General features: G+C 46.4%; 2 protein-coding genes across 7 annotated transcripts; one reads left to right on the top strand and one right to left on the bottom strand.

Moving 5' to 3' along the window:
* Positions 1-33: 33 nt before the first annotated feature.
* On the top strand, positions 34-19,448 carry EMD (emerin). Of its 6 annotated transcripts, none has more exons than XM_083719688.1 (11): positions 34-564; positions 1,416-1,485; positions 11,845-11,892; positions 12,554-12,643; positions 13,956-14,048; positions 14,139-14,219; positions 14,505-14,588; positions 15,173-15,253; positions 17,143-17,246; positions 17,374-17,426; positions 18,793-19,448. In XM_083719688.1, the coding sequence occupies exons 2-11, from the start codon at positions 1,476-1,478 to the stop codon at positions 19,046-19,048; spliced, it is 900 nt and encodes a 299-aa protein (XP_083575814.1). In that variant the 5' UTR covers positions 34-564; positions 1,416-1,475; the 3' UTR covers positions 19,049-19,448. The 6 variants fall into 6 exon arrangements, with proteins under 6 accessions (XP_083575814.1, XP_083575815.1, XP_083575816.1 ...); XM_083719689.1 differs by having other exon boundaries at positions 11,845-11,896; positions 12,558-12,643; XM_083719691.1 differs by lacking the exons at positions 34-564; positions 1,416-1,485 and adding an exon at positions 10,455-10,503 and having other exon boundaries at positions 11,845-11,896; positions 12,558-12,643.
* A 139-nt stretch (positions 19,449-19,587) lies between these two features.
* On the bottom strand, positions 19,588-27,960 carry LOC310835454 (uncharacterized protein; the record flags this gene model as incomplete). Its single annotated transcript, XM_083720086.1, has 4 exons — positions 19,588-20,106; positions 20,258-20,396; positions 26,706-26,838; positions 27,831-27,960. 4 exons carry the CDS (start codon positions 27,958-27,960, stop codon positions 19,825-19,827), a joined length of 684 nt encoding a protein of 227 aa, XP_083576212.1. The 3' UTR covers positions 19,588-19,824.
* Positions 27,961-27,987: the final 27 nt, after the last annotated feature.

Raw genomic sequence — 27,987 nt, 5'->3', positions numbered from 1 at the left:
GATTCGATTTATTTTGATTTGATTTATTATTTTACTTTTTATTTAAACACTTTTATTTTACTTTTTAAATTTACTTTCCATTCTTTATTTTCATATTTTTTTATTTTACTTTTTTATTTTGTGCACATGTGCACATTTTGTATATATTTTGTATACAGTGGACCCTCCGGATATGAACTTAATTCATCCTGGGGCTCCGTACTTACCCCAAAAAGTCCATATCTGGAGGCGGTGGTTCTGCGCATGCACAAAGCGTGCAGAGTGATTCTGTGCATGCGCACGCGGTGAAACCTGGAAGTATACACTTCTGGGTTTGCCGCGTTTGTAACTCAAAATTACGTTACCATATACGGTACCTCGGGTAACATATCCCGAGGTACCACTGTATATTTATTTTGTGTAGAGAGGAGTAGTTAGGGGTAAGTGTAGGGTTAGGGCAGGGGTTGGGCTTAGGCTTAGGCTAAGTGCTGGGGGTGGGGTCAGAGTTAGGCTTTGGCGGGCATTTTAGATAGTTAGCTATTTTAGAGAGGGGGTGGAATTTTCCGTGAACAAAATGTACAGACTGTAAGTAGCATTCCTTTGCTTTCTCTTGGTCTCCTGGGGGGTGGGGGGCGAGTCGTGGGGTCCCCTGCACAGCCCTGGCTCTCTGGAAATCAACCCGGCCAGTCTTCTCCAGAGAGCTCAGCTCCTCCACAATGTTCCCCTGTCTTCCCCTTTTCTCTCCCCTCTCATCATTTACATTTACTAGGACATTCCTAGCCCACTTTCCTCCCAGGAGCTCAAGGTGGCCTTCATGGTTCTCCCAGCCACCAATTGTTATCTTCACCGCAGCCCTGCCAAGTAGGCTAGGCTGGCCCAAGGTCCACCAGGGAGCTTTATGGCTGAGTGGGGATTCGAACCCTGCTCTCCCAGGTCCTCCTAGTCCAGCCCTCCAACTATGCCTGGCTCCATTTTGCATCTCTCCAGCTGCCCTATGACCTCAGCCTTCTCCCCCTTCCTGGGGATCTCTCTGGCGCCAAGGAAGACTCCACCACCTTCCTCATGTTCTGCTCCTCTTCTGGGACACCTTGATGCTTGGAGGACCCTCCCAGGGGTTGCCTCCCTCTCTAGGAAGGGCAGGGCTGTCCTAAGAAAATGAGGCAGAGCAGCCCCTAAACAGCTGGCAATGCTTCTCTTTCCTTTGGGCTGGAGCTCTTGAACCCATAGCACTTGGGCCCTCCTTTCTCTCTCTGCCAGCCCTTTGTGGTCTGGGCTGCCTCTTTCCTAGTGATGCCCTTTCAGGTGATGCCCTTTCAGGTCACTGAACTGCAGAGAGATGGAAGGAATCGGGCCATATGGCCCTCCTCACACACAAACATCCCCCAAGAATTGGGGCTGCCGGCTTCTGAGTCGCTCTCTTGTCTTGTCTCTTCTAGGTTCAGGTGCTTAAGACGCAGCAACAGGGTGGCCCCCCCCTGCAAGGCCCAGAGCAGTCCATGACGTCAGGTGAGCAAGTGGTCTCCTTTTTGGGACAGAAGAGGGCAGGAATGAGCTGGGGGGGGCAGCTAGTCCAAAGATGTACAGAGCCAAATGGCTGGATCGACCCACAGTCCATCTGGGCCAGCATCTGGAAACCCAACCCCCCTAGCGACCAATGTGGGGCCCGATGGAGGAAGCAGGGTGCTGGGCTGCGGGGCAAGGCAGGGGAGGGGGCAGCTGTCAGTGGGAGGGGCACCTTCCCTGGGGAGCCATGTTCTGGGGAGAAGGCCAGGATTGGCGCCTAAAGCCTGGGGTGTCCCTCCCCTGTAGTAGGACTTGGAATACAAGAGAAAACTCTTAGAATAGCCTTGCCAGTGGCTCTGGGACGAACTCACCTGTCCCATGTTCTTCTCTTTGCGGATGTGCTGGGGTTCCACATCCCTTCCCTAGGGGTGAGTATAGGATAAAATGAGAGCAGGGAGTGGATCCCTCAGACCTGCCCCCCACTGCACTCTGCACTCTCAGATGCGGAGGAGCGCCCCCCTGACAGCCTGACTTTTGCATTTCACCTGCTGGAGGAAGATCAGCTATACCTCCAGAACTGCCAGGCAGCTTGGCTCAGGGGCTCTGAACCCTGAAGTGCTCCAAGCATTTTTTGCTGCTGCATCACTCTCAGGTTGACTCATGTTAAGCTTGTGGTCCACTAAGACCCCCAGATCCTTTTCCCATGTACTACTAGCAAACCAGGTACCCCTCATCTTATGTTGGTGCAGAACTTTAGATTAGTCCCTATTGAATTTCTTTTTGCTTTTCGTCATTTATGAATAAGTTATTACAAAAAAAGATGGGAATTAGGAGTCATATTCATAAAAGGAATTAAGGCAATTTATACAGATCAAACTGCAAACCGGATTGTAAATAATGCCATTACAGGAAAAATGTAAGATACAGAAGGGGACAAGGCAAGGATCCCCCCTATCACTGCTTATTCTTCTTCTTAAAAAAAATAAAATATTTTTATTAACCAATTTCCACATAACAATTTACCAATCCTCTTAATCAGTTACATTATTCCCCCCCCTTTTCCCCTCCCCTCCCTCTCCCCCCACCAAGGACTTCCCTCAGCTGCCCTCCCTGATTTCTTTACATATATCGTTTTCTGCATGTTGTAAAATTGTACATATCCTTACTTTATCTATCATATGTTCAGCTAATAAATTTGTGAATGTTTATTCAAAACTTGCCAAAGAGTCCAATTCATTTTGTTGTCTTTTTATATAGTTTGTAAAAAGATACCATTCTTCCTTGAAGTCACGGTTGTCCTTTTCACGCAGTTTATATTTGGCCAATTCCGCATAGCTCATCAATTTTTCTTGCCACAGTTCTTTTTATGGTATTTCCTCATTCTTCCATCGTTGTGCTAACAAGACTCTTGCTGCTGTTGTAGCATACATAAATAAGTTCTTCTGTTGTTGTTTTTTTACAAATGTCAATTTAAACATTTTTTTTCAATTCATTATATATCATTTCTCAAGGTTTTTTTAAACTTCCTTACATTCCCACCACATATGATAAAAAAGTCCCTTCTTTTTCTTTACATTTCCAACATGTGATTGACCCAGATTTATACATTTTTGCTATCTGTACTGGTGTTATATACCATCTATACATCATTTTCATGTAATTTTATTTCAAAAGAGAACAGTTTGTAAATTTTAAATCTATTTTTCACAGTTTCCCCAGTCCTCAAATTGTACATTATGTCCTATATCTTGTGCCTATTTGATCATGACCGCCTCCTCATCTTTTGTCTCCAGTTCTAGCAAGATACTATATGCTTTCTTCAGCATTTTCACTTCTTCTTCTATAACTTCCTTTTGAAATGTAGAAGTTGTGTAACTAAACCCTTTCTTGTTGTTTTCCTTGTACATCTCATGTAATTGTCTGTAGTGTAACCAACTTTGAAAATGATATATTTCCTCATAATCTTTTAATTTCCATTTTCCTTCTTGGTCTTTCAGCAAATCTCTCTCTATATGTAGGCCACTTCCCCTTTGTGCCAAGTGGTTTGAGTAACGAAGCTTCAATTGGTGATAACCACCAAGGTGTTTTTTGTTCTATTAAATCTTTGTATCTCTCCCACAACCTCATTAGTGATCTCCTGATTATATGGTTGTAAAATCCTTTGTGCACTTTCCCTTTCCCATACCATAAGTATGCATGCCATCCAAATCTATTATCATGACCTTCCAAATCTAATGCTTCTTCCTATTCCAGTTTTATCCAGTCCCTAATCCACACCAAACATGCATCCTCATAATACAGTTTGAGGTCTGGGCGGGCAAAACTGCCTCTTTCTTTTATATCTGTAAGTATCTTATATTTAATCCTTGGCCTTTTGCCCCCCACCCCACCCCCGCCAGACAAACTTAGAAATATCCTTCTGCCATCTTTTGAGGCAATCATCTTTTACCATTACTGGACCCCTTATCACTGCTTCAATCATGTATCAGTCTTAGAGGTGTTGATGCGGAGGGTAATAAATAATTCTGACATAAAGGGGATATGGATGGGCCAACGGAATTATAAGGTAAAAGCCTTTGTGGGTGATGTGGTGTTTTCTGTAGAAGAACCATTGACAAGTGTACCCAAGTTATTGGAGGAAATAACGAAATATGGATGTGGGTGGCACAGAAGGACGGGGGTGGCGCTGTGGGTTAAACCACAGAGCCTAGGACTTGCCGATCAGAAGGTCGGCGGTTTGAATCCCCATGACAGTGTGAGCTCCCGTTGCTCGGTCCCTGCTCCTGACAACCTAGCAGTTCAAAAGCACACCAGTGCAAGTAGATAAATAGGTACTGCTCCGGCGGGAAGGTAAACGGCATTTCCGTGCGCTGCTCTGGTTCGCCAGAAGCGGCTTAGTCCTGCTGGCCACATAACCCGGAAGCTGTACACCGGCTCCCTTGGCCAATAAAGCGAGATGTTCAGTTTCTGTTAATTGATTCTCACGAAAACTTACAGATTCTGGCTTCACACAATTAACTCAAGGCAGTGTCAATTTACTCTTGGAAGAAAGCCAAGGTCTGCTTGACCTAGAAGCTACTTACTCTGATTGGTTAACGACCAGCACTCAACTCTGTTATCTAGGAATGCTAGCACAGTTTGTGTTAGGTGGGTGTGTTAGGAGTAGGAGTGCTGTGTATGGTTAAGAGAGAGAGAGAGAAAGAAAGAAAGATAGGATTTATTTTGCTTTGTTTTGTATGCAGAAACTCTGCTGGTTTTATTTTTCCTTTTAATAAATCCTGTAAATAGTTATTCTGAGTCTAGCTGACTAGTCATTTCCACCTCAACTAGCTTCTTCGCTGTGCAGGAAAACTCTGCTACGTTTGGGCTAAAGCCATTAGAGCTATGCCTGACACTTCAAAGTTCCAAGAGGTTATGGGTATTGTGCTGCCAGCCTGAGTTGTGGTGGTGTCAGCATCAACGGTGTTGGTTCCAGTAGTTCCGGAAGTTGTTGTTCCTGTTGGTGCAGCAGATGGACACTGGCTGGTTCCTGACTGCTGTGTTGATGCTGGTGACGCAGTGGACACAAGGACAACAGCTGCAGTGTGCTAGTGCTGGGTGCTGTGGTTCCTGTTTTCTCTCTCGGTGGTCGTGAGTAGCCGGTTCCGGGTTCCAGGGACATCGCTCTCAAGATGGCCTCACAACCAGTTCAGATGGCTTTTGAGCGTCTGAATGACTCCAATTACTTGCTGTGGTCGGAACGCATGCAGGCAGTGCTGCAGAGGGATCGTCTCTGGCAAGTGGTGAGTAAGTTTCCTGCGAAGCCTGATGATGAAGACCTCGATAAAGACCAAAGAGCAAGGGCCACAATTGTTTTGGGGCTGGAAGATTCCCAGTTGCCGTATGTGAGGGGAATCAAGACAGCTAGAGGTGTGTGGCAAGCACTTAAAGAACTCCATGTGCGTGAGACAGCAGTTTCCAAGCTGTTCATTCACAAGGCATTGTACAAGGCAACGTTGCAGCCTGGGGTTACAATGCAGGAACACCTACACAGTTTACAGTTAAAGTTTACTGGGCTACAGGAAAGAGACTGTGCGTTAGACCAGCAGGAGAAGGTGGCTATTATTTTGAGTTCTCTCCCGGAAAGCTGGGATAATTTAGTTTTGTCTCTAGAAGGCATACAGGAGCGTGATTTATCAGTCAGTTATGTTACTGGGCGTTTGATTGAAGAATGGCAGAAGAGGCAAGAAAGGTCGTTTGCTGCAGAGGCTTCTACAGGCGGGCGGTTTGGAGGGAGTTCTCATGCCGTGCCAGAGGTGAAGCAAAAGCAGCGTACCGGTGAGGAGTCAGCGTTTGCTGTTAGGCGTTGTTTCCGATGTGGGTCTTCAGCGCATCTAAAACGACAATGTCCGGAGTTGGTCAAGTCTCAGGAGCAGAGACGAGATCAGCAGCAGCAGCAGCGTAAAAAGAAATTCTTCAAACGAAAACAGTCGGCTCAGCTGGTGACCGCCGAGGTCAAGATTGCTGATGAGAAACAAGCTGTCTGGGTGGTCGATTCGGGAGCGTCTCGGCACATCGTAAATTCAGATGAATTGTTTGTTTCCAAGAACTCAGCACAGCACAGCCAGGTAGCCCTAGCAGACGGAAGTACTTCCGAAGTGATTTCGGGGGGTGCAGTTTTTGTTCCTTGTTTTCGTGAATGCCTGCAAAATGTACTTTGTGTGCCTTCATTAAGGAGCAATCTGATGTCTGTAGATTGTTTGCTAAAAGCTGGGTTTAAAGTGTATTTTGAAGGAGACAGTTGTATTATTAAGAAGGCTGGTGAGATTTTAGGCACTGCTAAGTCAGAGGGAGGCTTGTTTTGGCTTAAAGCAGGATCTCAAGTTGCAGCAGTAGTCAGTAAATCTCAGCCTGCAGTGAATAACAAAGCTATACATGACAACTGTGTGCACTTATTGCATAGGAAAATGGGGCATGCTTGCTGGAAAAGTGTACTAAAAATGTCTGAATTGGCTGATGGGGGTAATTTAAAGAGTTGTAACAAGTACCTTGATTGTAATGTTTGTAAAAAGGTTAAAACCCACAGAGTCTCTTACCCCAGAAGTGACAGAGTTAGTGAGTCACCGCTACAGCTGGTTCACATGGACGTAATTGGTCCATTTCCTGTAAGCAGGGGTGGATCGCATTTTTCATTAACAATTGTGGATGACGCCACACGTTACTCTTGGGTTTTTCCCATGAAGAATAAGGGTGACGTGTTCACTAAATTTAAAGGCTGGGTGGCATCTGTGGAAAGATTTCTGTCCCTTAAACTCAGAAGGATTCAGACGGACAGAGGTGGTGAATTTATGTCAAATGCTTTTAGAGATTGGTTACAAAAGCGTGGCATTGGGCATAGAAAAACGAACGCTTTTTCCCCAGAGGAGAATAGCGTTGCAGAGCGAAAACACAGATCTTTACAAAATATGATGTTTGCCATGCTTGATGATGCTGATTTGCCCATGTCTTATTGGGGGGAGAGCATGCTCACCGCGTGTTATCTCCAAAATAGGCTCTTTCATCAAACAATAGGTACAACTCCGTACCTTAAATTGTTTCAGAAAAAACCCAAAATTGACCATTTGCATGTGTTTGGATCAAAAGCCTGGGTATTAATTCCAAAACAAATGAGAAAGAAGGGAGATCCTAAGACCAAACAGTTAGTGTTTGTGGGCTACCAGGAGCTGGGAAAAGGTTTCCGCTTTGCTGAAGGGACAAATGACATTGTGATCTCCAGGAATGCCAGTTTTTGTGAACATAGTGGCTGGGAGAGACTACATGCCAATACTGAGGTTTGGTTTGAACCTTCCCAGGAGCTTCATGACTCTGAAGGTAAACATAGAGAATCAGAGTCTGAGGGGGAGGAAAGTTCAGATAAGAGCTCTCAAGAAAGTGGAATTAGCCAGAGACCAGTTGCTAAGCAACAAAAGAGAGGTCGTAGTTCTGAGGAGGAAAGTGGGTCAGAAGAAAAATTTTCTCCCAGAAGGTCTAAAAGACAAAACAAAGGAGTGCCTCCGGTGCGTTTTTCTCCAGATACTGCAAATGTGTTTAGTGTAATTGCAGAGCCCAAGAGTTTTCAGGAGGTGTTAAAGTTACCAAAAGAGGAGGCAGAGCTCTGGAAACAGGCAATGGAGGAAGAGATGTCCTCTCTGAATGAGCACAAGGTCTTTACACCAGTAGCAGCGCCTGAGGGGGCAAAGATTGTAGGCTGCAGGTGGGTGTACAAACGTAAACCACTGGTGACAGGAAAGTACAAATACAAAGCTCGTTTAGTGGCTCAAGGATACTCTCAGAGGCCTGGAAAAGATTATGACGAGATTTTTTCCCCTACTGCTAAGGGAGACAGTGTAAGGTTGATTCTAACGCTTGGAGCAAAGAGAAAACTCCTGTTAAACCATTTTGATATCCAGACTGCATATTTACATGCATCAATATCAATATCAATATCAATATCAGAAGACCTATACCTAGCCGAACCGCCTGGTTATGAGAGGTTCCAATAGAGTGTTGAAATTAAACAAAGCTCTATATGGTCTCAAACAGGCGGCAAGATCTTGGAACAAATGTTTCCATGAGGCCTTAGTGTCATTTGGTTTCAAGCAGAGTACAGCTGACAATTGTGTTTATGTACGTGGTACAGGCAGTGATCAAGAGTTTTGTCTGATTTATGTAGATGATGTATTGTATGCTTGCAAAACAGATAAACAAACTAAAAGGTTTGGCAAGCAATTGTCCAGTAAGTTCAGAATGAAAGACTTAGGCCCGGTTAGGACATATCTAGGGTTGGAAGTGTGCTGGGCCCAAGATGGCAGCTGCCTAATTAGTCAGCAGAACAAGGTTAAACAACTACTGACTACATACAGGATGCAGGATTGCAAAGGGGCAGTGGTGCCTATGGATCCAGGTTTCATAAAAACACTTCATATAGATGAGAGTCCTGAATTTGAACATCCTGATGTATATCATTCTGTAATTGGAAGTTTATTGTATCTAGCACAGTGGTCCAGACCTGATATTAGCTATGCAGTAGGCATATTAAGTAGATTGGTCTCAAAACCCACACTAAATGCCTGGAAAGGGGTAAAACAAGTTCTGAGATACCTCAAACAGACAATTGGCTATATGTTACAATTAAATTCTTCAGAGGATGAAATGTTGAGTTGCTTCTGTGATAGTGACTGGGGAAATTTGCCAGATAGAAAATCTGTCACAGGACTAGTCATAATGGTCGGTGGAGCTTTAATCAGCTGGCGGTCACGTAAGCAAGACGTTGTAAGTGTGTCATCAACGGAATCCGAGTACGCCGCATTGAGTGAATTGTGCAACGAGGTGATTTATTTCAAGCATTTGTTAGCAGATTTAAATGTAAATTGTGGAGAACCAGTACAAGTTTACATTGATAATCAGGCTTGTATAACCTTAAGTAAAACAGAGGGTTTCAAATCACGTTCCAAACATATCTCTGTAAAATACCAAAATGTACGTTGCTGTGTACAAGACAATATAATCACATGTACTTATGTACCAAGTGAAGAAAATGTAGCAATGTATTAACTAAACCATTGGCAAAGATAAAGAACAAGCAAATGTGCAAGGGTTTAGGTTTGCTGGAAAAATAATCTCCTGCATAGGTGTTATTTGATGTTAATTGTCCAGCAGAATCTGTGAGGGGGTGTTCAGTTTCTGTTAATTGATTCTCACGAAAACTTACAGATTCTGGCTTCACACAATTAACTCAAGGCAGTGTCAATTTACTCTTGGAAGAAAGCCAAGGTCTGCTTGACCTAGAAGCTACTTACTCTGATTGGTTAACGACCAGCACTCAACTCTGTTATCTAGGAATGCTAGCACAGTTTGTGTTAGGTGGGTGTGTTAGGAGTAGGAGTGCTGTGTATGGTTAAGAGAGAGAGAGAGAAAGAAAGAAAGATAGGATTTATTTTGCTTTGTTTTGTATGCAGAAACTCTGCTGGTTTTATTTTTCCTTTTAATAAATCCTGTAAATAGTTATTCTGAGTCTAGCTGACTAGTCATTTCCACCTCAACTAGCTTCTTCGCTGTGCAGGAAAACTCTGCTACGTTTGGGCTAAAGCCATTAGAGCTGTGCCTGACACTTCAAAGTTCCAAGAGTGCCACAACTCCAGAGTCGGTCACAACTGGACCTAATGGTCAGGGGTCCCTTTACCTTTAAGGAAATATGGAGAAGTTGCAGGTCTTAAAACAAATAAAACTAAAACTAAGGTTTTAGTGAAAAATATGGATGCCCAGGCAAAAAAAGGTTGGCAGATGGCCAGTGGGCTGACAACTGAGAAAAAGGTGAAGTATCTGGAAATATGGTTAACAGTGAAAAACTCCAATATATTTCAAAATAATTATGTAAAGACATGGAAAGATGTAAGAAAAAATATTGAGTTATGGGGAAGAATGAAACTCTCTCTAATAGGCAGAGTTTTGGTTATACAAATGAATATTTTGTCTAAAATGCTATTTTTATTTCAAGCGGCTCCAATAGTAGGCATAACAAGATGCTTCAAAGAATGGCAAAAATATATTTCTAGGTTTGTCTGGCAAGGAAGAAACCGAGAATTAAATATAAAATTTTCATAGATATAAAATAGAGGTGGGTTTTCCTTGCTAGATGTCCGGCTGCCTGTCTCCCCTTCTCCCCCAAACTGCGCTGCAGTGAGTCCCGCTTGCCACCCGCTCGGCCAAGGCGAGGAGAGACTCCCCGCGTCCAGATCCCCGGGGCGTCCGGCTTCGTGCGCCCCGCTGCAGACAAGCGGGTTCAGCTCCCGAGGCAAGGGCGCCGCGGCGGGCGTCTCCTCTCCATTGTCGGGCCGACCGCTGCCTGCGCGAGCTGGCAAGCAGCCCGAGGGAAGGGCGCGCGACGGAGGCCCGCCCCGGAGCCGGGCGGGGTCCGCGGAGCAGGGCGGCGAGGCGGGATCCCGCCTGAGTCACTCGGCGATGGTGCCCGGCCCAGCGCGCCCGTAGCCGCAGCAGCAGCAGGTAGGGCGCGGCGCCCCGCTTCGCCTTCCTCGCGTCTTTCCCCCGGGCGGGTTCCCCCTGGCCGCTCCCCGCCCGCCGAGCGCCCTTCGGCCGGCCGTGGCCGGATTCGGCGGCTGCCCGGGCGGGCGAGGCCTTTCTCCCGAGGAGGCCAGGCGGGCGAGGGACGCCGAGACCGAGCTGGGGCTCCGGGGGCCAGAGCCGCCGGGGCCCGTCGGAGGGAGCGCGAGAGGGGCTAGGGCTGAAGGCTTGGCAGCGCCAAGGCCGAGCGGGGCCGCCCGCCCGCCGCCCCTTCGGGCAAGCCGCGCCGGAATGGAGCACGTGGGGCGCGGCGGGTGCCGCGCTCCCTCCCCGCTGCGAGTGCTCTTCGCCGCGGCCGCCGCCCGCCCGCTCCCCAGCCGCGTCGCCCGAGGCGTGCCGCCGTCGCTTTGGGCCCCGCGGCCTTGACTTTGGGGAACTTGGCCGCGCTCGCTTGACGCTCCTCCCTCGGCCTTCGCGTTCCGGCTAAGGGATGCTCCGGGCGCTGCTCGGGACTGGAGCCCCGACAGGCCTCTTTCCTGGGAGCGAGACCCGAGTTCCGCGCCCTCGCCTCCCCCGGCTTTGGCAGGCTGCCCTTCTTGAGAAACACCGGGCACCTGCCCGCCTCCAGCCTCCCTCTCCGCCTGCTCTTCCTGCTGAACTGCCTCCCCCATTCCGGGCGAACATGTGCAGCAGGGAGGAGTTCAGGGCTTTGCCCGCTTGCAGCTCATTCTGCTGCAAATTTATGTAGTCTGGATTGATGCGGCAAATATTCTCTCGTGTTCCCTTCCCCACCTTCAACTGCCCCCATTTTTTAAAAGAGGAGACCAGTCATATTGTACCTCATTCAGTACCAAAAGTTTAAAATCACTTAAAATGTTTACGTATTTTAAAAAGAAACTTGTAATGTTTGTAAAATTTCCACTATTGTGTATAAAATGTGTATCAAACACCCAGGAGGCCAGCTGGAAATAGGCTTCTGGGGCCCAGGTCTCCTTTCCTGCCTGGAGAGATGGACACGGGGCCAGGTGACACATCCACCTATCCAGTACCAGGCAAACAGGAGAATTGAATCTGGCATCCACTTCCACATACTTTGAATTTTTGCAGAAACATTTAGGGAAAAATATTTTTATATGTTTCTATAGCATTTAAAATTAGCAGGGCTTAAAAATGTGTGTGGGTGTTTGCATATGTACACGTGTTTGTGAAATCTTAATCTGGATATTTTCCCAGTTCAGTTTTTTTAAAGAAAAATAATAATTGAAAATCACATATTTAGTATTAAATCCATCTGGATGTGCCTGAAATGTATTCTATCTGCAGCCAATTCTACAAGAGCAGGAGGAGGTCAGTCCCCTTTCTCACCACCTGGTGAGTAGTTGGGAAATTACATGCCCTTTCTATAGACTTTGGCAACTGTTCATTTGCAAGGTCAATAAACTGCTTTTGCTTCAGATCACATTGCCCTGCCCTGCCCAACCCATTAGCAATCAATCGCTTGTAAGTGTTAAGAGCTCTGGCTGAGGCAATGCTGCCTTTGGGGCCTGTCTCACCTCTCTTGGGACAGTGGAGGAAAAAAACACTTAATTTTCCATAGTTTCTCTTGTCACATTCCCCTCACAATCCCTTTTATTGGATACTGGATGCACAGAGCAATCCTAGGAATGTTTACTAGTAAGTCCCATTGAGTTCCATGGAAGTTAATTCTCTGTGAACTGTGTTTAGGATTGCAGACTATTTTTGTTTCCCTGCCTTAGTTCATCTTATGTAGTTGGTTTTGTGAGTGCCTGACTTCGTTTTGCCCACTTCACTGAAATCATCCCCACTTATGAAATGGTTCTTTGTGCGGAACCTGTCACAATCTCATTTGTTACCAGCTTGCATTTTGTTTCAGGGTGAATTGTTTTAATTGCTGGTGTAGTCTTTTAAAAATATATTTATATCTATTTATTTCCTCTTAAAATCATGGCATGAGGAGTACTGTGTGTAACTCTCCCTTCATGCTCCCCCAACCCCATTCTGTATTTTCTAGGTAGCACCATGGAGGCGTATGAAGGTTTGACAGATAAAGAGCTTATTGCCCGTTTGAAGAAATACAGCATCCCACACGGGCCTCTTGTTGGTATGGACTCTAGCACTACACCTGTCTCTCTCAGGGGAAAGAAATAGATTTGCAATTGGAGATTAGAAAGGGAAAACTCAGTAAGCCAGGCCTACAGATTACATATAAAGTGTAAACAGGGGAATTTGTTAGAGTGGACAGATGTAAAAGAGAATTGGACTGAGCAGACAATAGTAAAGAATGGTAAAGAAGGTGGATTCTGCATGTTCTGTTGTGGGAAATGAGAGACAGATGCCAAGGCTTGTCCACCTGGGAAAGTAACCCATCTAGGAGAAGGAAATCTCTGATCCTAAACCTCCACTGCCTTGTGGGACATCTTCAGGAGAAGAAAAGGCTAAAGAATAAATCCTAAACCAATCTGGAGTAGAGTCCCGAAGACGGTTGGTTGGCACCTTGTACGCCCTCCTTCTGGCAACTCCTGCAGCCAAGCTGGTGCCAAACATATTGTTCCGCTTTCCTTTGGGACTGGGCAGGTTTGCACCCCAGGTTTGCTGCTAACACACCAATTGTCTTCTCCCCACCCCCCTTTTAGGCGCACTCCATTGTCTCTCGAGATAGATGCCAACAAGGGGAGGGTTTTCAGCTTTATGTACTGAAATTCCCTCTTGTACGCTGAATGTGTAAAGATGCAATAGCCCAGTCTTCTTTTGGATCAGGCCACCCAGGGCTTTTTTTCCAGCTGGAACTTGCCGGAACTCAGTTGCGGCACCTATCATGTGGGCGCCATTGCCATTATAAGAGAACAAGGTTCCAACACCTTTTTTTTCCCTAGAAAAATAACACTGAGGCTACCCAAAAGCCCACCTTCTACATAGCAGAAGGGAAGATGGATCCTTCCTGTCACACACCACCCTGTCCAGCTCTTTATTCTGAGTCTGGCTAGGTTGGAGAGAGAGGTGTCTGGAAGAATGGAGCGTACGATGGGGAGAATTCACCATGTCCTCCTTTTAAAAATCAATAATCACCAGCCTGTGCTTTCAAGGGGACTAAGAAAAGCAGCCACAAAGAACAAATGTGGGAGCCTTTATCTTGCCTGGTTTGTCCCTTAACATTAGAAGATAGAATGGAGGGAGAAGAAAGCTGCCAAAGTGGATAATTGTTTTGAAAAAACCTTGTTGGTTAACTGAGGTATTTGCATGCCATCAATATTGCCGTGATCCTCAAGCAGCAGAGGGTGTGTGGAAAAGGCTGGAAGGTCAGATGGGCTTTTGAAGTGGGCAGCTGTTTGAAAGAGGCATGAGTGAGAGTCTTGTGGGAGCAGTAAACTTTTGTCATCTAGGAGTTAACCTCCAGCTTGGATTCTGTCCTTCAGGATCAACCCGTAAACTTTATGAGAAGAAAGTCTATGAATACGAGACTGAGCGTAGAAAGCGTCCTTCACCTGGAAAAGGATCACTGTCCACAGGTGAGAATAATTGGGGGGAAACAGGGAAAGGGACCCCTGTCAGACACTTGTGCTAATGCCCCTCCTTCCCATGTGTTTTTACAAACGTAGAGCCATCCACCAGCGAAAGCTACATCCGAGAGACCTTTGTGAGTCCTCAGAGCAGGCCAAACCTCAACTATGGGCGAGAAGGTGAGACGTTTTAGAAATAACTCCTGAATTCCCAGTAAAAGAGAAAGCCGGTTTGTAGGGAGGAATTTAGGGACCATTAGAGCATCAATCTAGGAGATGTGGGGAGCAAAAAGGGTAGCTTTGTCAGGGTGCAATATCATTATCACTAAGCGGATCATCTCTTCAGGGGAGATCAGGGCAGGGCAGCATAGCCCGGGTGTGTTGTCAGTTTTCTAGTACTTTTGGGGAACAAAGGACAGCTGCTGCCACCAAACCAAACTCTCCAATTCATTTTGCCCCTCCCAGCTCTTGGCTCTACAAGGACTTACGTAACAGAAAACTATGACTCTCCAGGATCCAAGGAATACTATTCTGAGTATATAAATGAAGGTAGGGGGCTCCACTGGTCTCCACATTCAAGTCTTGCTTTCTGAAAATACTTTAATTAAAATTGATAAGCCAAACGGTTTATATTGTCTCAGCTTGGCTTCAGTATCTCATACGTAGACTAAGATTAGTCATTTATTTCATTTCATAAAATTTATATACTACTTGATTATAAAAAAGCCCCTCAAAGCGGTTTACAAAGCGAAATCCTATGAAAATTAACTTTAAGCTAGTCTAGGATCTCTTGTCCCAATGACTTGTTGATGGGACAAAGTGCAACTAAGTATCGGTGAATTTAGGTGAGCAGTTTTGATTTTGCAGTGTTCCGACAGCCTGGGTTAGCTGTGACAAGGAAGGCACGCCCTGTAAAAATCAACATTCTGCACCTCAAACAGATTAAGCTAAAATCCATATAATGTGAGTGCAGAAATACAGTGCCTGCTGTTGCTGCCTGTCTCCCACTCTCCCCATTAACATTTCCCCACAGCCACAAAGCCTAGAAATCTCATTTTTAACAGAGCCATGAAATCTAATAGGAGAGGAAAACCCTTTTGCTAAATATCTTCTCCCACCCTGTCCTTCCCTAGATTCCAGTCCCACCAGGTCCTACCTGAGTGAAAATTACCGTTTGCCTCGCCATGAAGGACGCTCCACATATGCGACTGAAGGTAGGAAAGAGAAACCAGCCATGTAGAATCAGAGCTGAAGCATAGGGGTGGGGAACCATCTTTGCCCTGTCAGGCCAGATCCTTATCTGCCCCCACCTCCCACATGCCAACCATGACAGGTGGGTGGGACAACCTAGCTGCCAGTCACTTAACAGCATTTTGCCATTGGATGACTAAACAGATGGGCAGCTGGCAGAGGAGTGGGATAACCCAAGTCCCTTGCACAGCACTTCCCAAACATCTAGTAATTGTTGGGTGCTTGGGAAGTGCTGTGCAGGGGCTTTGCTAGTGCTATGGGGCTCACGTTCTGCAGGAGTTGGCTACCCCAGTAGTTTCCACCTTTTTCAGATCCAGGATCCACTTTTACCCATTGCATTTGGGGACCCATTTCTGATTTTTTTTAACCATGTACTTATATGGTGGTAATTCTGCTGTTACTGTGACCCAACTACCAGCTGAAGACCAGAAGGCTACATCATCTAGTGGGCTTGAATTCAGTCCATCAGCTGATACTATACTTAGCACCACACTCCATCTCAGGAAGGGGGAGCCATTTTCAGGCTGCAGGCCACATTCCCTAACCGCCTGCTAGTGGTGGTGAAGGCCAATGCAAAAGTGGGTGCAACCGGCACCTGAGACACAGGTTCTCTCGCTCCCCAGCAATTAGGCTTGGTTTTTTATTATTATTTAGCTTTTTAATTGCTGGCAGGGAGCAGGGTGACCCTTTTGAAGACTGCCGCTTCCCTTTCCAGCTGCAGTTCCCATGAAGATCGCAGAAATCTCTTTGAAGATTCCCCACCTTCATTGCAGCAATTAATCTTGAATCTGGCCTCCACTTGAAGATCTTTTCCCAAGCCTAATTGCTGCATGGAGTTTGACCAAATGGGAGGTTGCAGCACATAGGTAGGGTTAATCCTTCCTAGCTGTGATACACCTGTTAAGGAATTGAGCTTTACTCTCCTGAACTGTCTGTGTATCATATGGGAATGTATACGTTTGCTTCTAAGGCCCTAAACATCAAGAAAAAGGGACCTGTCACTGCTGATGTGATGAACTGCACGTTGCTCATCTGAGGGTTGGAGATTCCTGAAGGGTCTGTGATTGAAATGGGGAGCTTCTAAAAACAGATGGAACCAGGAGGGTCTTCAAATCAGGGAGGTCACACATGATATACAAAAGTTTGCTGAGCCTGGTAGGAAGCAGCAAAGGCCTCTTTGGGATCTCAGAATGATAAGAAGAAACGGGATTGCTGGGGATACAGGCAATGCAAGGGAAAAGGCTGCAACCCATAAATAGAGATTCTCCTGAGAACCTGGTGAGTTTTAGGGTCTGAATAGGTTAGGGATAGAGGGTTGCAGTAATCCACTTTGGATTTAGGTTTGCTCCAAAGGGAATATTTTTAGTTTCTCTAATTTGGGGGAGTTGCATTTCTTTCATTGTGATATTTGCACATTCTAAATTCAATATGTCTCCATTTTAGTAAATTTATCTCTGGTTTCATAAACCTGTGTGGTCTCAGCTTAATGTAAACACCTTGATGCCTATAGCAATAACTTCTGCTTCTTAAGGATGCAACAGAGAGACCCCAGGGAAATTATGGAGACTGTTTGATAAGGGGCAGCCTGGCAAATAATCTCTTATCTGGTGGCAACAAGAACCTCAAATGGGAGAAGGGTGGGTGCAAGCAGACGGGGTACATTCTCTGTTGTGGCCAGGTCTCCCTTCCCCAGGTAGCACAGCACTCACGAGAGCTGGGATGTGGCTATCACAACCCCCTGGGAAAATGCTGTTGCACTATTGGCTGGGGAGATCTCCTGGCCCGCCCTTCCCCATCCCTACTCTTGCCTATTCCATCTAATGGCTTTGCTTTTTGTCATTGTTTCCCCCAGACCGGGATGCCAATTCTTCTGAGATGTCCACATCTTCCTACCAGAGTTATGTGTCATCGTTGACCAGTGGGGCACGTCCAGAGGCACCAAGTGCCCGCCAACCAGTAGGTTGTTCCTCACCTTTGTGGCAAGAACGAGGAAGCTACCCACGCTGGGCTTACATCCAATTCACCCAGGGAAGGGTCCCTTCATAGCTGCCCTGTGCTGATGGGCATCTGTCTATCTTTTCAGATTGCAGAGCCGTATCCCTACAATTCTAGCCAGAAGGATGTCCCATCTGTGAGGTAAGCAGGGGTAATGCAGAGGCACCTGCAGGAAACAATATTCCAGGCAGAGCTGGTGGTGGAGTGAGATGCTTGGCCCCTTGCTGAGGCAGACGTGGCCCATGCTGGATGGATGCTCAGTCTCAGTATTTCCCCCCCCCCCTTCCTGGGTCTGGCACCACCTTCTAGCCAGGAGATGGCTTTCCTACAGGTTTAGGGCTCAAGCTTATTCTCAGGCTACTAAGGAGTTCTGGAACCTAAATTGGCTCCAGACATAAAACTAGGGGTGGTCACACTAAGTGACCTAGAGGTGAGCCTGCTGCTTCAGGCAGTGGATGCCAAGCCCTGTAATTGTCATCATCAGCATGAGAGCTGGGAGGGATCTTGGAGGCCATTCAGCCTAATTCCGGGCTCAGTGCAGGATCTGCAATGCCAGAAGCAACTATAGCCATCGCTGGCAGGTGGCCATCTAGCCCCTGGCCACCCCCAGTGAAGCAAAGGCCACTGGCTCTCGATGTAGCCCATTCCATGGTTAAACAACACTTTCCATTAGGAAGTTTCTCTTAATGATTAGACCAAAATCTGCTTGCTTTCCATTTCCACCCATTGGTTCTAATCCTGTCTTCTGGAGCGACTGAGAACTAGTTATACAATGATAATAAAAGTTTAGCATCTGTGTGGTGCTTTCTGGAGTTTCAAAACACTTTGCACATATTTATCTTCTGTATCCCTTACAACTGCTCTGTAAGGTAGCCAGAATGATTGTGGCCATATCACAGGGGATGGGTGGGGAGAGGGGGAAAGGGCTTGCGTTGGGCAGACATGATATTAGAGTGAGGGGTGTCTAGATTCATTGCTCAGGTGATAGAGCCACTGTGCTACACCAGTTCTCAGCAGGAAGGACCTTTGCAGAACAATTCACCAGGGTGTTCTCTTGTATGAGCTCCACTGAAACAAACTGGAGCTGGGAAACAGCATTACTGTGCTTTGAAGCGCTTCTTAATTTCACTGAGACTTTAATTTATGCAGTCTTGCATAAATTAGGTCCTGCCAACCTAGCAGTTCGAAAGCACCCCTAAGTGCAAGTAGATAAATAGGGACCGCTTTATAGCGGGAAGGTAAACAGCGTTTCCGTGTGTGGCGCTGGTGCTGGCTCGCCAGATGCAGCTTCGTCACGCTGGCCACGTGACCCGGAAGTGTCTGAGGACAGCGCTGGCTCCTGGCCTCTTGAGCGAGATGAGCGCGCAACCCTAGTGTCGGTCACGACTGGCCCGTACGGGCAGGGGTACCTTTACCTTTAATTTATGCAGGGTGGGTGGGGCTCATGCTAAGCCCTAGTGGAAGGGGGCAGGAATGATCTCTCTCTCCTCTGGAATTGCCTTTTCAGGGACAGCAGTTCCTACCAAAGCATCTTCTACCGGAAACCACCTGGCTTGTCCACTCTGGGGGTGGAGCCCCGCCGTGCCATCCATCCCGAGCGCCGGACCCAAGCAGCAGAAGGGGCCACAGGGACAAAACGTTACCTGCCCTTGTGGCCCCAGCTCTTCCTCTTTGTGTTGCTGGCTGGCTTCTTGGCCTTCATCTACTTTTTCCTTCAGGGCGGTGCTGACGACAACCCTTTTGTGAAGTTTCTTCAGCAGTGAGGCCTCAGCTATGGGGGCACATTGTACACCTAGGCCGTCTCCTCAAAAAGAACCTGGGATATCTCTCTCAGGCTGTCACTAAGTGCCTTCTTGTTTGTAACCCCCAAGTGGAGGGTAGAATAGAGGGGCTGAAAGATGGAGGTATCCTATCAACCTCCCCAAATCATGGCAGCTCCCCACCTCCCTTGTCAAACTTCAGCTAGCTTAATCTGGAGTATTTTTAATCTGCTATTTTTGTAACTTGTGCTTTATTAATTGGGCATGGGTGGCTATTTCACATGAGCGGGAAAGAGAAATGAGGGAATATATGTAGCTTATCAATAGCTTTTTCTTTAAACATGTGTGCCAACATGAAATATCCAATAAACCCCACGAAGGGTTTTGTTTTTGTATTTTTAAAGATTGTGTCTTTCATTTTTATCTCTATGTGGACAATTACTAATTCACCTTTTCCATTGTCACTGCTGCTGCTTATTCCCCCCTTCCCTCAGATGAAGTAGCAGGTCACTCTCTAAAACTGCAGGTAACAAGCAGCGAGATTTTCTGTTTAAGAGGGCTTTTATTATCTGACTGACAAGTGGTGTGGAGAAGTGGGATCCAGATCAGAGCAACCCCTTGCCCCCTTCCCTTTCAGGTTATTCCAGCTCTTGGGTGCAGTATAGGCCCAACCATTTAGGACAAAGGCTGCTGTGGTGTTGCCTCTCCAGCTCTAGAGCAGAAGGGAGCCATAATGTGTCTGGTCATATTAGTGACAAGTGTGGTGGGAGGCAGGAAGCTCATGTGTTGGCAAGGGGAGCTGAGGAGAGACTTGAGCCCTTTAGGGAACCCTGAAGCTGTGGGGCTGGAGGCTTGGGGACCACAGATGAGCGTGTGGCTGAGATCCTGAAGGGCTGCCGATTAGTGAGATGAGGGCGTAGGAAGGGGCTGGATATTGGGGGAGGGGCTGCACGCAGAGGAGGGGGATCTCGTGGATAGTGTGTCCTTCGTAGGTTTTCCCGGACCTGGATGAACTCTGGTTGATTCCCAACCGTATCACCTGTTTCTTCCTGTTGCTGGTTCTGTAGACAAAAAAACAAAACCCTGTTTCTCTGAGGTGCTTCTGAGTGAACCATAGAGAAGACACACACCATGGCAGTGCTGGCAAGTGGCCTTTCAGGTGATGCAGGGAGCCACATCCAGACAGCCACAGTCCCGCTCTCTGGGTGTTACCTGTTCCCGCCTTTGCTGCCAGCGCAGCAGCTCTTGCTCCAGGGACGGCTGCTCCAGGCCACTTTCCACCCCGTCCCGGCGCCGGTTTCGGTGCTCCAGCACCTGCAGCAGCTCTGGCTTAGAACGAAGGCTCAGGCCTCTGGGAGGAGGAAGTCAAAACAAGACAGCCGTAAATGGCCCCTTCCCACCCTCAGCAGCTCATTCCCTAATGTCTGTGGCAACCACCTGCCAACCTACTTTGCCTTCACTGAGCCAAGTAACAAATTCAGGGCTTAAGCCAGTGCTACTGAATTAAGAGGGTGTAAGACGACTTCAACCGTCTAAGGATCCCTGTAAAGCTAACAGGGTTGTGTATTAATGTTCCTAATCTACTCTCCACAACATTGGCCTGGAGTTGATGCATTACTCTGGGCAACTCAGTAAGTTACAAAGTACAAGTGTAACCCACACAGTTCTGGTGGGAAAGCCAAAGCAGGAACAGTTTGGCATAGTAAAACTACAGTATTTTATTTACAAACTGACTGTTCTCCCATTTTTAATGGCGTCAACACCAACAGAAGCAGCCCAGCTCCCTTTGCCAAAAGGCAGAGAGTAAAAAGGATTTTAGATTTTCAGCTGCTTAGGCATCGATATATATAAAATACATTGGGCTTTTGTCTCAATGAAACTACAATTTCCAGGTTTCTTTGAAGAAACTACAAAGGATAGTGTGATTTTTGTGCTTAAACCCTTGCCTGGTAACCACAGGCAACAAGGCATCTCATTACAGGTGAGTGAGTAGATTTGAGTTTGCCCTTCAGTACACACACACAGATTTTGGGGGAATGTGGTGCTTTGGAATTCTTAGAAACGAACACTATCATGTGAGCACTACTGCAACCTAAATATACTAAATATCCAATTTGGACTCTTTATGTCTTTCTGACCATGGGATCTCACCCAGTAGTTCCTTAAACTTACTAAAAGCACCCTTTTTAAAGTCCAGAGTGCATGTCCAACTATGCTATGGACTTTAAGAAGGCTGGTTTCAAAAATGGGAGTTTCTTAAAGGTGAAATAATGAAGACAAAATGGCAGATAAGTCTAACAATAAAGAAAAGTGAGAGGCACCTAAAGAAACCTGTGTGGCTGCTTAAGGAGCTCAGAGGTGAGCTGAGGTTTAAGAAGGGCATGTACAGAAATGGAAGAAAGGGGAAATCACAGATGCGGTTGCAGGGAGGACAGGCAGGCCAAACCTCACAATGAGATCAGGCTTGCAAGAGGTTAAAGATATCAAAAAGGTTTCTTCAGCTATGCTCAAAGCAAGTAGAAGAGCAAGCAAGTAACAGGTCATGGAGAAGTGCTATTGGGAGCAGAGGCATAGCATGGGGGGACCAGGGGGCTGTGGCTCCGGGCACACAATTAGGTGCCCCCATGACAGGCATGCAGCCCTGGCAGCTGAGGCTTGGCAGCAAGCAGATTGGTCTAGTGGGCAGAAGAAACATGGTTGATAAAGATAGATTACCAAGAGGTAGTCGTTAGTGGAAGCATTGACTTGAGCTCCGCATCAGTTGTACGGTTTTTATTAGTTTTTATCAGCTTTTATCAGCCTCAGTATTTTATCTACAACATTTGGCAGCTTTTCCTTAACTAATATATTCACAAAGATTGAGTTAAAAGCTCAAGTTAAAAGTCTTAGAGAAAGTCCTGGAAAGTCCCCGAGAAAGCCTTAATCAGCTCCAGCTCCACTCAATCTACCAACTACTTATCAGCAGGAGTGGAGATTAATTGCTCTATTTTGGGAGGACGCCGAGCTTTCCGATTTACAGCAGAAATTAGTAGCGGCTGCATCTCCAGGAAAATGACTAGGAGAAAGAAGCGACCGGTCTCTTCTCCACAAGTGAGCCCACAGCAGAAGTGCAAGCAGATAAACTGGATGATTTCGTAAGAGCACAGAATTCAGAACCTACCACATCCAGTAGAGCACATTCCCAGGTAGGTGGGAACACTTTAATGGGTGGAGATCACCCAGGGGAGAATGCTGAGACGAGTGCCCATGAACTATCCCATGAACTATCAGAGGGGGCACCGCTCTGTGCAGAAATACTCACGGACCACTGTCTGCTGACTGCCAGAAGAGTGGAGAAAATCAACAGCAAATTATAAAAGGCAACGTCTCTTTTGACTGAATGAAATTGTGCATGAACTCTGATAAAAGCAAAATAATGTTTTTTGGGAATTCACGCAAAAGCTATAGCTGGGTATTTGGTGGAAAACCCATCCAGCAGGTATTCAGATTCAACTACCTGGGAATCACATTCCATCATAGGCTTCTATGGTCCTCGCACTGTGCAATGGTGGTGAATACCAGTAAGATGTCTATGCAAGCCATAATGCGTTTCTTTATAACAAGAGGTAATTCGCATATCCCCTCTGCCCTCAAGGTCTCCAGTGCCAAAGTTATAGCTCAGTTGCTCTATGGAATTCCAGTCTGGCTGCCAGGGTTTACCCAGCTAGTAGAACGAGTGCAGGCAGCTTTCCTCTTCAAGATTTTTACTGTCCCACGCTGTGTACCCTATGCAGCCTTGTTTCTAGAGGGAGGTCAACCCAAGGTAGAGACGGTAGCCTGGGAGATTTTTTACATGCTGGTTAAACATCTGCCTCACAACAGATAAAGATCCTCTCCTTAGTGAAGTTTTGCTAGATCCCTTTCTTTCCCCGGGGCTACAACGGTTTAACATAAAGGTACAGCAACTTGGGTTGTCAGTGGAATTTTTGAAATTGATGTCCCCACCATCTGCCAAGGCTAAAATAAAAACTAGGTTGTGGGACAATGAATGCCAGGAACTAAAAGCAGTAGCAACAGCAGAGAAAACATGTTCCCCTCTTAACTGTCAGCTTTCTTGGGCATATGAAATTAACCACAATTTATCTTGAATTTTTGCTTAATCCTCAAAAAGAAGGGCATTTTCACTGGCCAGGTTTAATTCAAATCCTTCAAACCTCATATGGGGAAGGTTCTTGGGAATGGTAAAAGGAGAAAGAATTTGCCCATGTGAAGACCATCAGGTGGGAACTCTTACACATATGGTTCTTAAATGTAAACTATATGTTGATCTCTGCCAGCAGTTCCTAGATCAACTCTGCATCCCCAGGTGGAAACCAGAGTTAGAGGTCATACATTTTCTATTACTGGAGAATAATCAGGAGCTCACCAAGTTAGTGGCTAAATATCTTTATCTGGTTTTTTGGCACTCAAACACATTGCAGACGTCTGATCTCCCTGGAGACCTAGAGATGTAATGTTAGCCTGCTTTGCCTCTTTCATTTGACTAATGTTTTGTGTCACTGGGAAGGTGGGAATTCTGTATTGATTTGCTATGGATGTTTGTATGTGATACCAATAAAAGGTTTGATGATGATGATAGTTGATAAATCACTTTGATAAATTATAGGGGAAATCAAGGGGAATAAAAAATATGGGGACAGAATAATGAGATTTTGGCTGATTAACATTCTATCATTTTTAAAATGTGTTTGTTGGAGAACTGGTTATTTGTTTTTGTTTTATCATGTATTTTGTATTCTCATTTTGTATTTTTATATTATGAACCACCCTCAGATCTTGCGATGAAGGGTAGTATACAAATTTAATCAGTCAGTACTCTTTTTTTAGAAAAGAAATTATGAAAACAACACAAAAATGCATTTCATATATTATGAGAAAGTGCATGCAAAAATGTGTACATTAGGCAAAATTGAATATAAAAGTTGTTTATTAGGATAAATTCACACTAAAATGTTGAAGGAATTTTCATGAGGATTTATTTTGTTTTATTTTACTTGAAAATTTCTGAAGACATGTGGATGACTGAACGTAAGGTTAGAAAAGTGCGAGACCAGAAATGGACAGATTCCTCCATCTCCCTCACGGCCTGCCCCCAATTGCTTTGAGGAGCAATTTCCCCATTATCAGAGTTGGCTTGAGGGAGTGGTGGGCTTTGCTCCCCTCGCCCACATGCTCTCTCTGTGGGCAGAGCAGAGCCCCCACCCCTGCAAAGCTGCCCTGTTCTGGCCCCAGAAGTAGGCCAGTGAGCAGGGCCAGGAAAAGCAGCTCCTGGGTGACGCTGGGCTTGGCTGCAGGCCAGCAGAGGAAGGAAAGGCGACACCTGCATGCAGCCTCTTGGGCTGGGGATGTGAATCAGGTTACAAAGAGAATCCTGAGCAGAAGGATGGCGATCACTCAGGTAGGTGGGTGGAAGAGGATAGTGCCACAGTTTTCTCCAGCTTGGCAGTGGGCATGAATTGTGCAGCAAGAGTGGGGCAGCACATTCAGAGCTGGCATTATTATCAGAGACAGGGTGGTGCAGGGGCTTAAGACACAGGAGGCCACAATCCGCACCATGGCATGAAGCTCACTGGGTGACCTTGCGCCCGTCCCTGTCTCTCGCCCTAACCTGCTTCATGGGATTGTTATGAGGATAAAAGGGGGGGAGGGAAAGCCATGTATGCTACCTTGAGCTTCTTGCAGGAAATGTGGAATATTAAAGTAATAAACAAAAATTATTATCAATTGGAGCTCTCTCTCTCTGTAGACACAATATTTTATCTGTGTCCATTCCCACTTAGTTCTCTCACATAAACACATTCATGAGCGAATGTGAGAGGAATTATGTAGATGTATGTATATAATTATTTATTCACATTTACGCTATTCACACATAGGGTAACAATTAACAAATATTTCCGTGATGCTGTTGATTCCTGCCTCTGCTAAACCTCTTCCCATCCTTCCAGAATTACACAAAGAAAAAGGCAAAAATGTAAAAGCAAATAGAAGAACCAGAACCTAGTAATGGATGTGCATGTGAGCATCGGTAAGATAGCAGGGAAAATAAACATTAGACTCTCCATAACTCTTTGGTTACTGAGTCAGGCTGCAATTCTATACCCACTTATCAGAGAGAAAAGCCCCTTTGAACTCAATGGTGCTTAACCTCTGGCTAGATTGGTATAGGATTTTGCTTTTAAAGTAGTATTATTATTAAAAAATAATAATCCAGATACTCTAAATATAATGGGGTGGGGGAATCAGCTCTTTTTAATAATCACAAGCACAGCCCACATTCCATGCAGCCATCCATTAACTGCTAGAAGGAGTAAAAGAGTTTTCCCTGGCATTAGAATCCTAAAAGGGGAGTTGGAAGGGACCTTGAGGCTCATCTAGTCCAGCCCCATGGAATGCAGGAATCTTTTGCCCAATGTGGGGCTGGAACCCACAACCCTGAGATTTAAAGTCTCATGCTCTACCCACATGCTTGGGTGGAACCTGTTCTGCTGTGTTACTGAGTAGCTCAAGAGGACCCACAAAAAGTGGGCAAATATTTGGAAAAACTGAGGACTGTGGTCCATCATACTAAGGCCCTCTAGCACTTATGGTTTGAGCCGGTTCCCACCCTCCGCCCCCCAATTCTGTCACATAAAGAAAACAGCCTGCTTCTAGGGTGTTACACCTCCAACATAATTTAAATAAAGTCCACTTAGATATTGTTTATTGCTACAATAAACCACCCACCACTTCTCCTTTAACTTTACATGGTGGGAGAGAAGCTGTCACCTAAATAACAAATATGCAAATATGCTTGGAATGGACTAACACAGCACCAACTTCGTTAGGGCCATTACCCCATGAGCTGCAAGCCCAAAATTGGGTACACTCTCCTCATTCCTAGAAAAATACAATTTTTTATGTTTCTCTCTCAAAATGGGAAACATGAATATGCACAAACTGTTACAGCAGTTTCACATAAGGCAAGGAGGTGAAGTATCATTGTTTGAGTTAATACCTCAACACATTTCTCTCACGGATAGATAAACTAGGGTGATAGTTGTGAAGCTTCAGAATACTTTTTCTCACAAGTTTACAGATACATAGGAAATATTATTCTGGCTGAAGGCCAGCACTTCAGCCCAGAATAAACTAGGAAAGTTTTATTATATGTGTTTAACTCTGCTTGCAGAATGGCATCCAAATTGACTTTTATTTATTTTTAAAGTCGTGAAATGGCATAGAGAAACGGGAGTGTTGCCCATCGCTAACAAAGCCACAGGTGTTCCTGACACCTCCGCAAAGTGGGTCTAGATGGCAAAAACCATTGCAATAGGCAGACCAGCAGTGGAGACAGGGAAGGGGAGGAGAGAGCCATTTTCTGAGCAACAAGATACTGCGTTTGGAGTGCTGGAAAATGGATTTCCTTGATAAAGGACCTCTGGCTTCCTCTCAACAAGCTATACATTTAACGTTGCAAGAAAGAAACACAGTCACCTGGAAAGGCCTTAAGAGGGATTGGAACAAAGCTGAAAGAACCCAGAGGTGTGGGTTGTTCTGCCCAGCAACCAGCACAGACCCACTGGAAAGACACTCAAGAAACACGAAAGAGCGAGAGCAGGCCGGGAGCTTCTAGCCATACTTGCGATGGGTGAACAATAACTCTCGATGCAGCTGCTGCTGGTTCCGAGGGCCTTTGGCAGGGCTTGTGGCCCGCGAAGAGGCGGCAGGCTGGCCCTCAGCACCCTTGGCTGTGCTTTCTGAACGTGCAGCAGCTGGAAGGAGCAGAGAAGAAGAGGAGGATTAATGCCTCGCAGTTGGAGGGGGAAGCCTGCAACTCCTGCTGGAACATAGCTGTCAACCTTCCCTTTTCCCCCCGGGAAATTCCCTTATTCCAGCGCCGTTTCCTGCTGCTTCCCAGATTGTTAGATATCCCATAGACTGTCCCCGGGACAGGGGAGGCTGCTGATCCCTTATTTTCAAATCCGAAAGTTGACAGCTATGTTCTGGAAAGGGGTCTTCTTCCCCTGCCTGCTCAGGTCCCAGGGTCCCCTGCTGGGGGCATGGGGGGTCCAGGTGCAGTGGCGTAGCGTGGGGGGTGCAGGGGGGGCCGGCCGCACCGGGCGCAACATCTGGGAGTTAGGGTTAGGGGGCACAAATCCATGGGTTAGGGGATGCAAATTACTTGCCTTGCCCCAGGTGCTGACAACCCACGCTACGCCACTGTCCAGGTGAAATCCTAATGAGGGAGAGGAAATGGGGGTCAGTGCACAGGAGTTGGAGAAGAAATGGCGCGAGGCAGGATTAGGGCAGTTTTGCCCCATCCTCAAAGTCCTTTCCCAATCTTCAGCCACGTTGGTTTTAGATTAGGGCTTGTCAATTCAATTCAATATTTTTAGGTGATTAATCCTCTGTCCTTTCACCGACCACTCTCTCACCTGTGGTGTCTTTTTGAATAGTTAGAAAGGACGGGCGTGCTGCTTCTTTCATTTCCTATTTCAGCAGCACACCAGAAACATTAAAAATAAATTAAAAAAATTAAGAATGTCTTTAGCATTCACCAACTAACGGATCTGGAGGCGGGTGATTGCGGCTTGTTCCTCCCAGGAGAGTTGAAGAGAGTTTGAAATAAAAGGAGCAGGCCCTTCCTACTTTCAGTTCTGCTCGGGAGTTTCCCCTTTTCCCCCGAGGAAGCCCCACGAACGTGAAGGCGCTCAGGATGCGCGGCGGGCGGCGGAGCTGCTCTCTCTGGCCCGGCGCCCCTCACCTGCTGCTTCCAGGCGCCGGATCCAGTTGCCCGCGGTGTCCCGCTGCCAGGTTACGCCGCCGACCCCTCGCCGCTCCCCGGCCCCCGCCACCTCCCCGGCCCGGAGGCCGCGTGGCCCAGCCGCCGCCATCCGCCCGCGGCCAAGGCGCCGCTCGCT

This window comes from Podarcis gaigeae, assembly GCF_964106915.1.
Source record: "Podarcis gaigeae genome assembly, chromosome: 17".
In the NCBI taxonomy this organism is placed as follows: domain Eukaryota; kingdom Metazoa; phylum Chordata; class Lepidosauria; order Squamata; family Lacertidae; genus Podarcis; species Podarcis gaigeae.
The sequence above is the reverse complement of the archived record's forward strand: the minus strand, read 5'-3'. Positions and strand labels throughout refer to the sequence as shown.

Coding starts and splice junctions, on each gene's coding strand:
- EMD (XM_083719686.1), top strand. CDS start 11,817: ATGTGCCTGAAATGTATTCTATCTGCAGCCAATTCTACAAGAGCAGGA. Junction 14,049..14,138: donor AAAAGGATCACTGTCCACAG/GTGAGAATAATT, acceptor TTACAAACGTAG/AGCCATCCACCAGCGAAAGC. Junction 14,220..14,504: donor CCTCAACTATGGGCGAGAAG/GTGAGACGTTTT, acceptor TGCCCCTCCCAG/CTCTTGGCTCTACAAGGACT.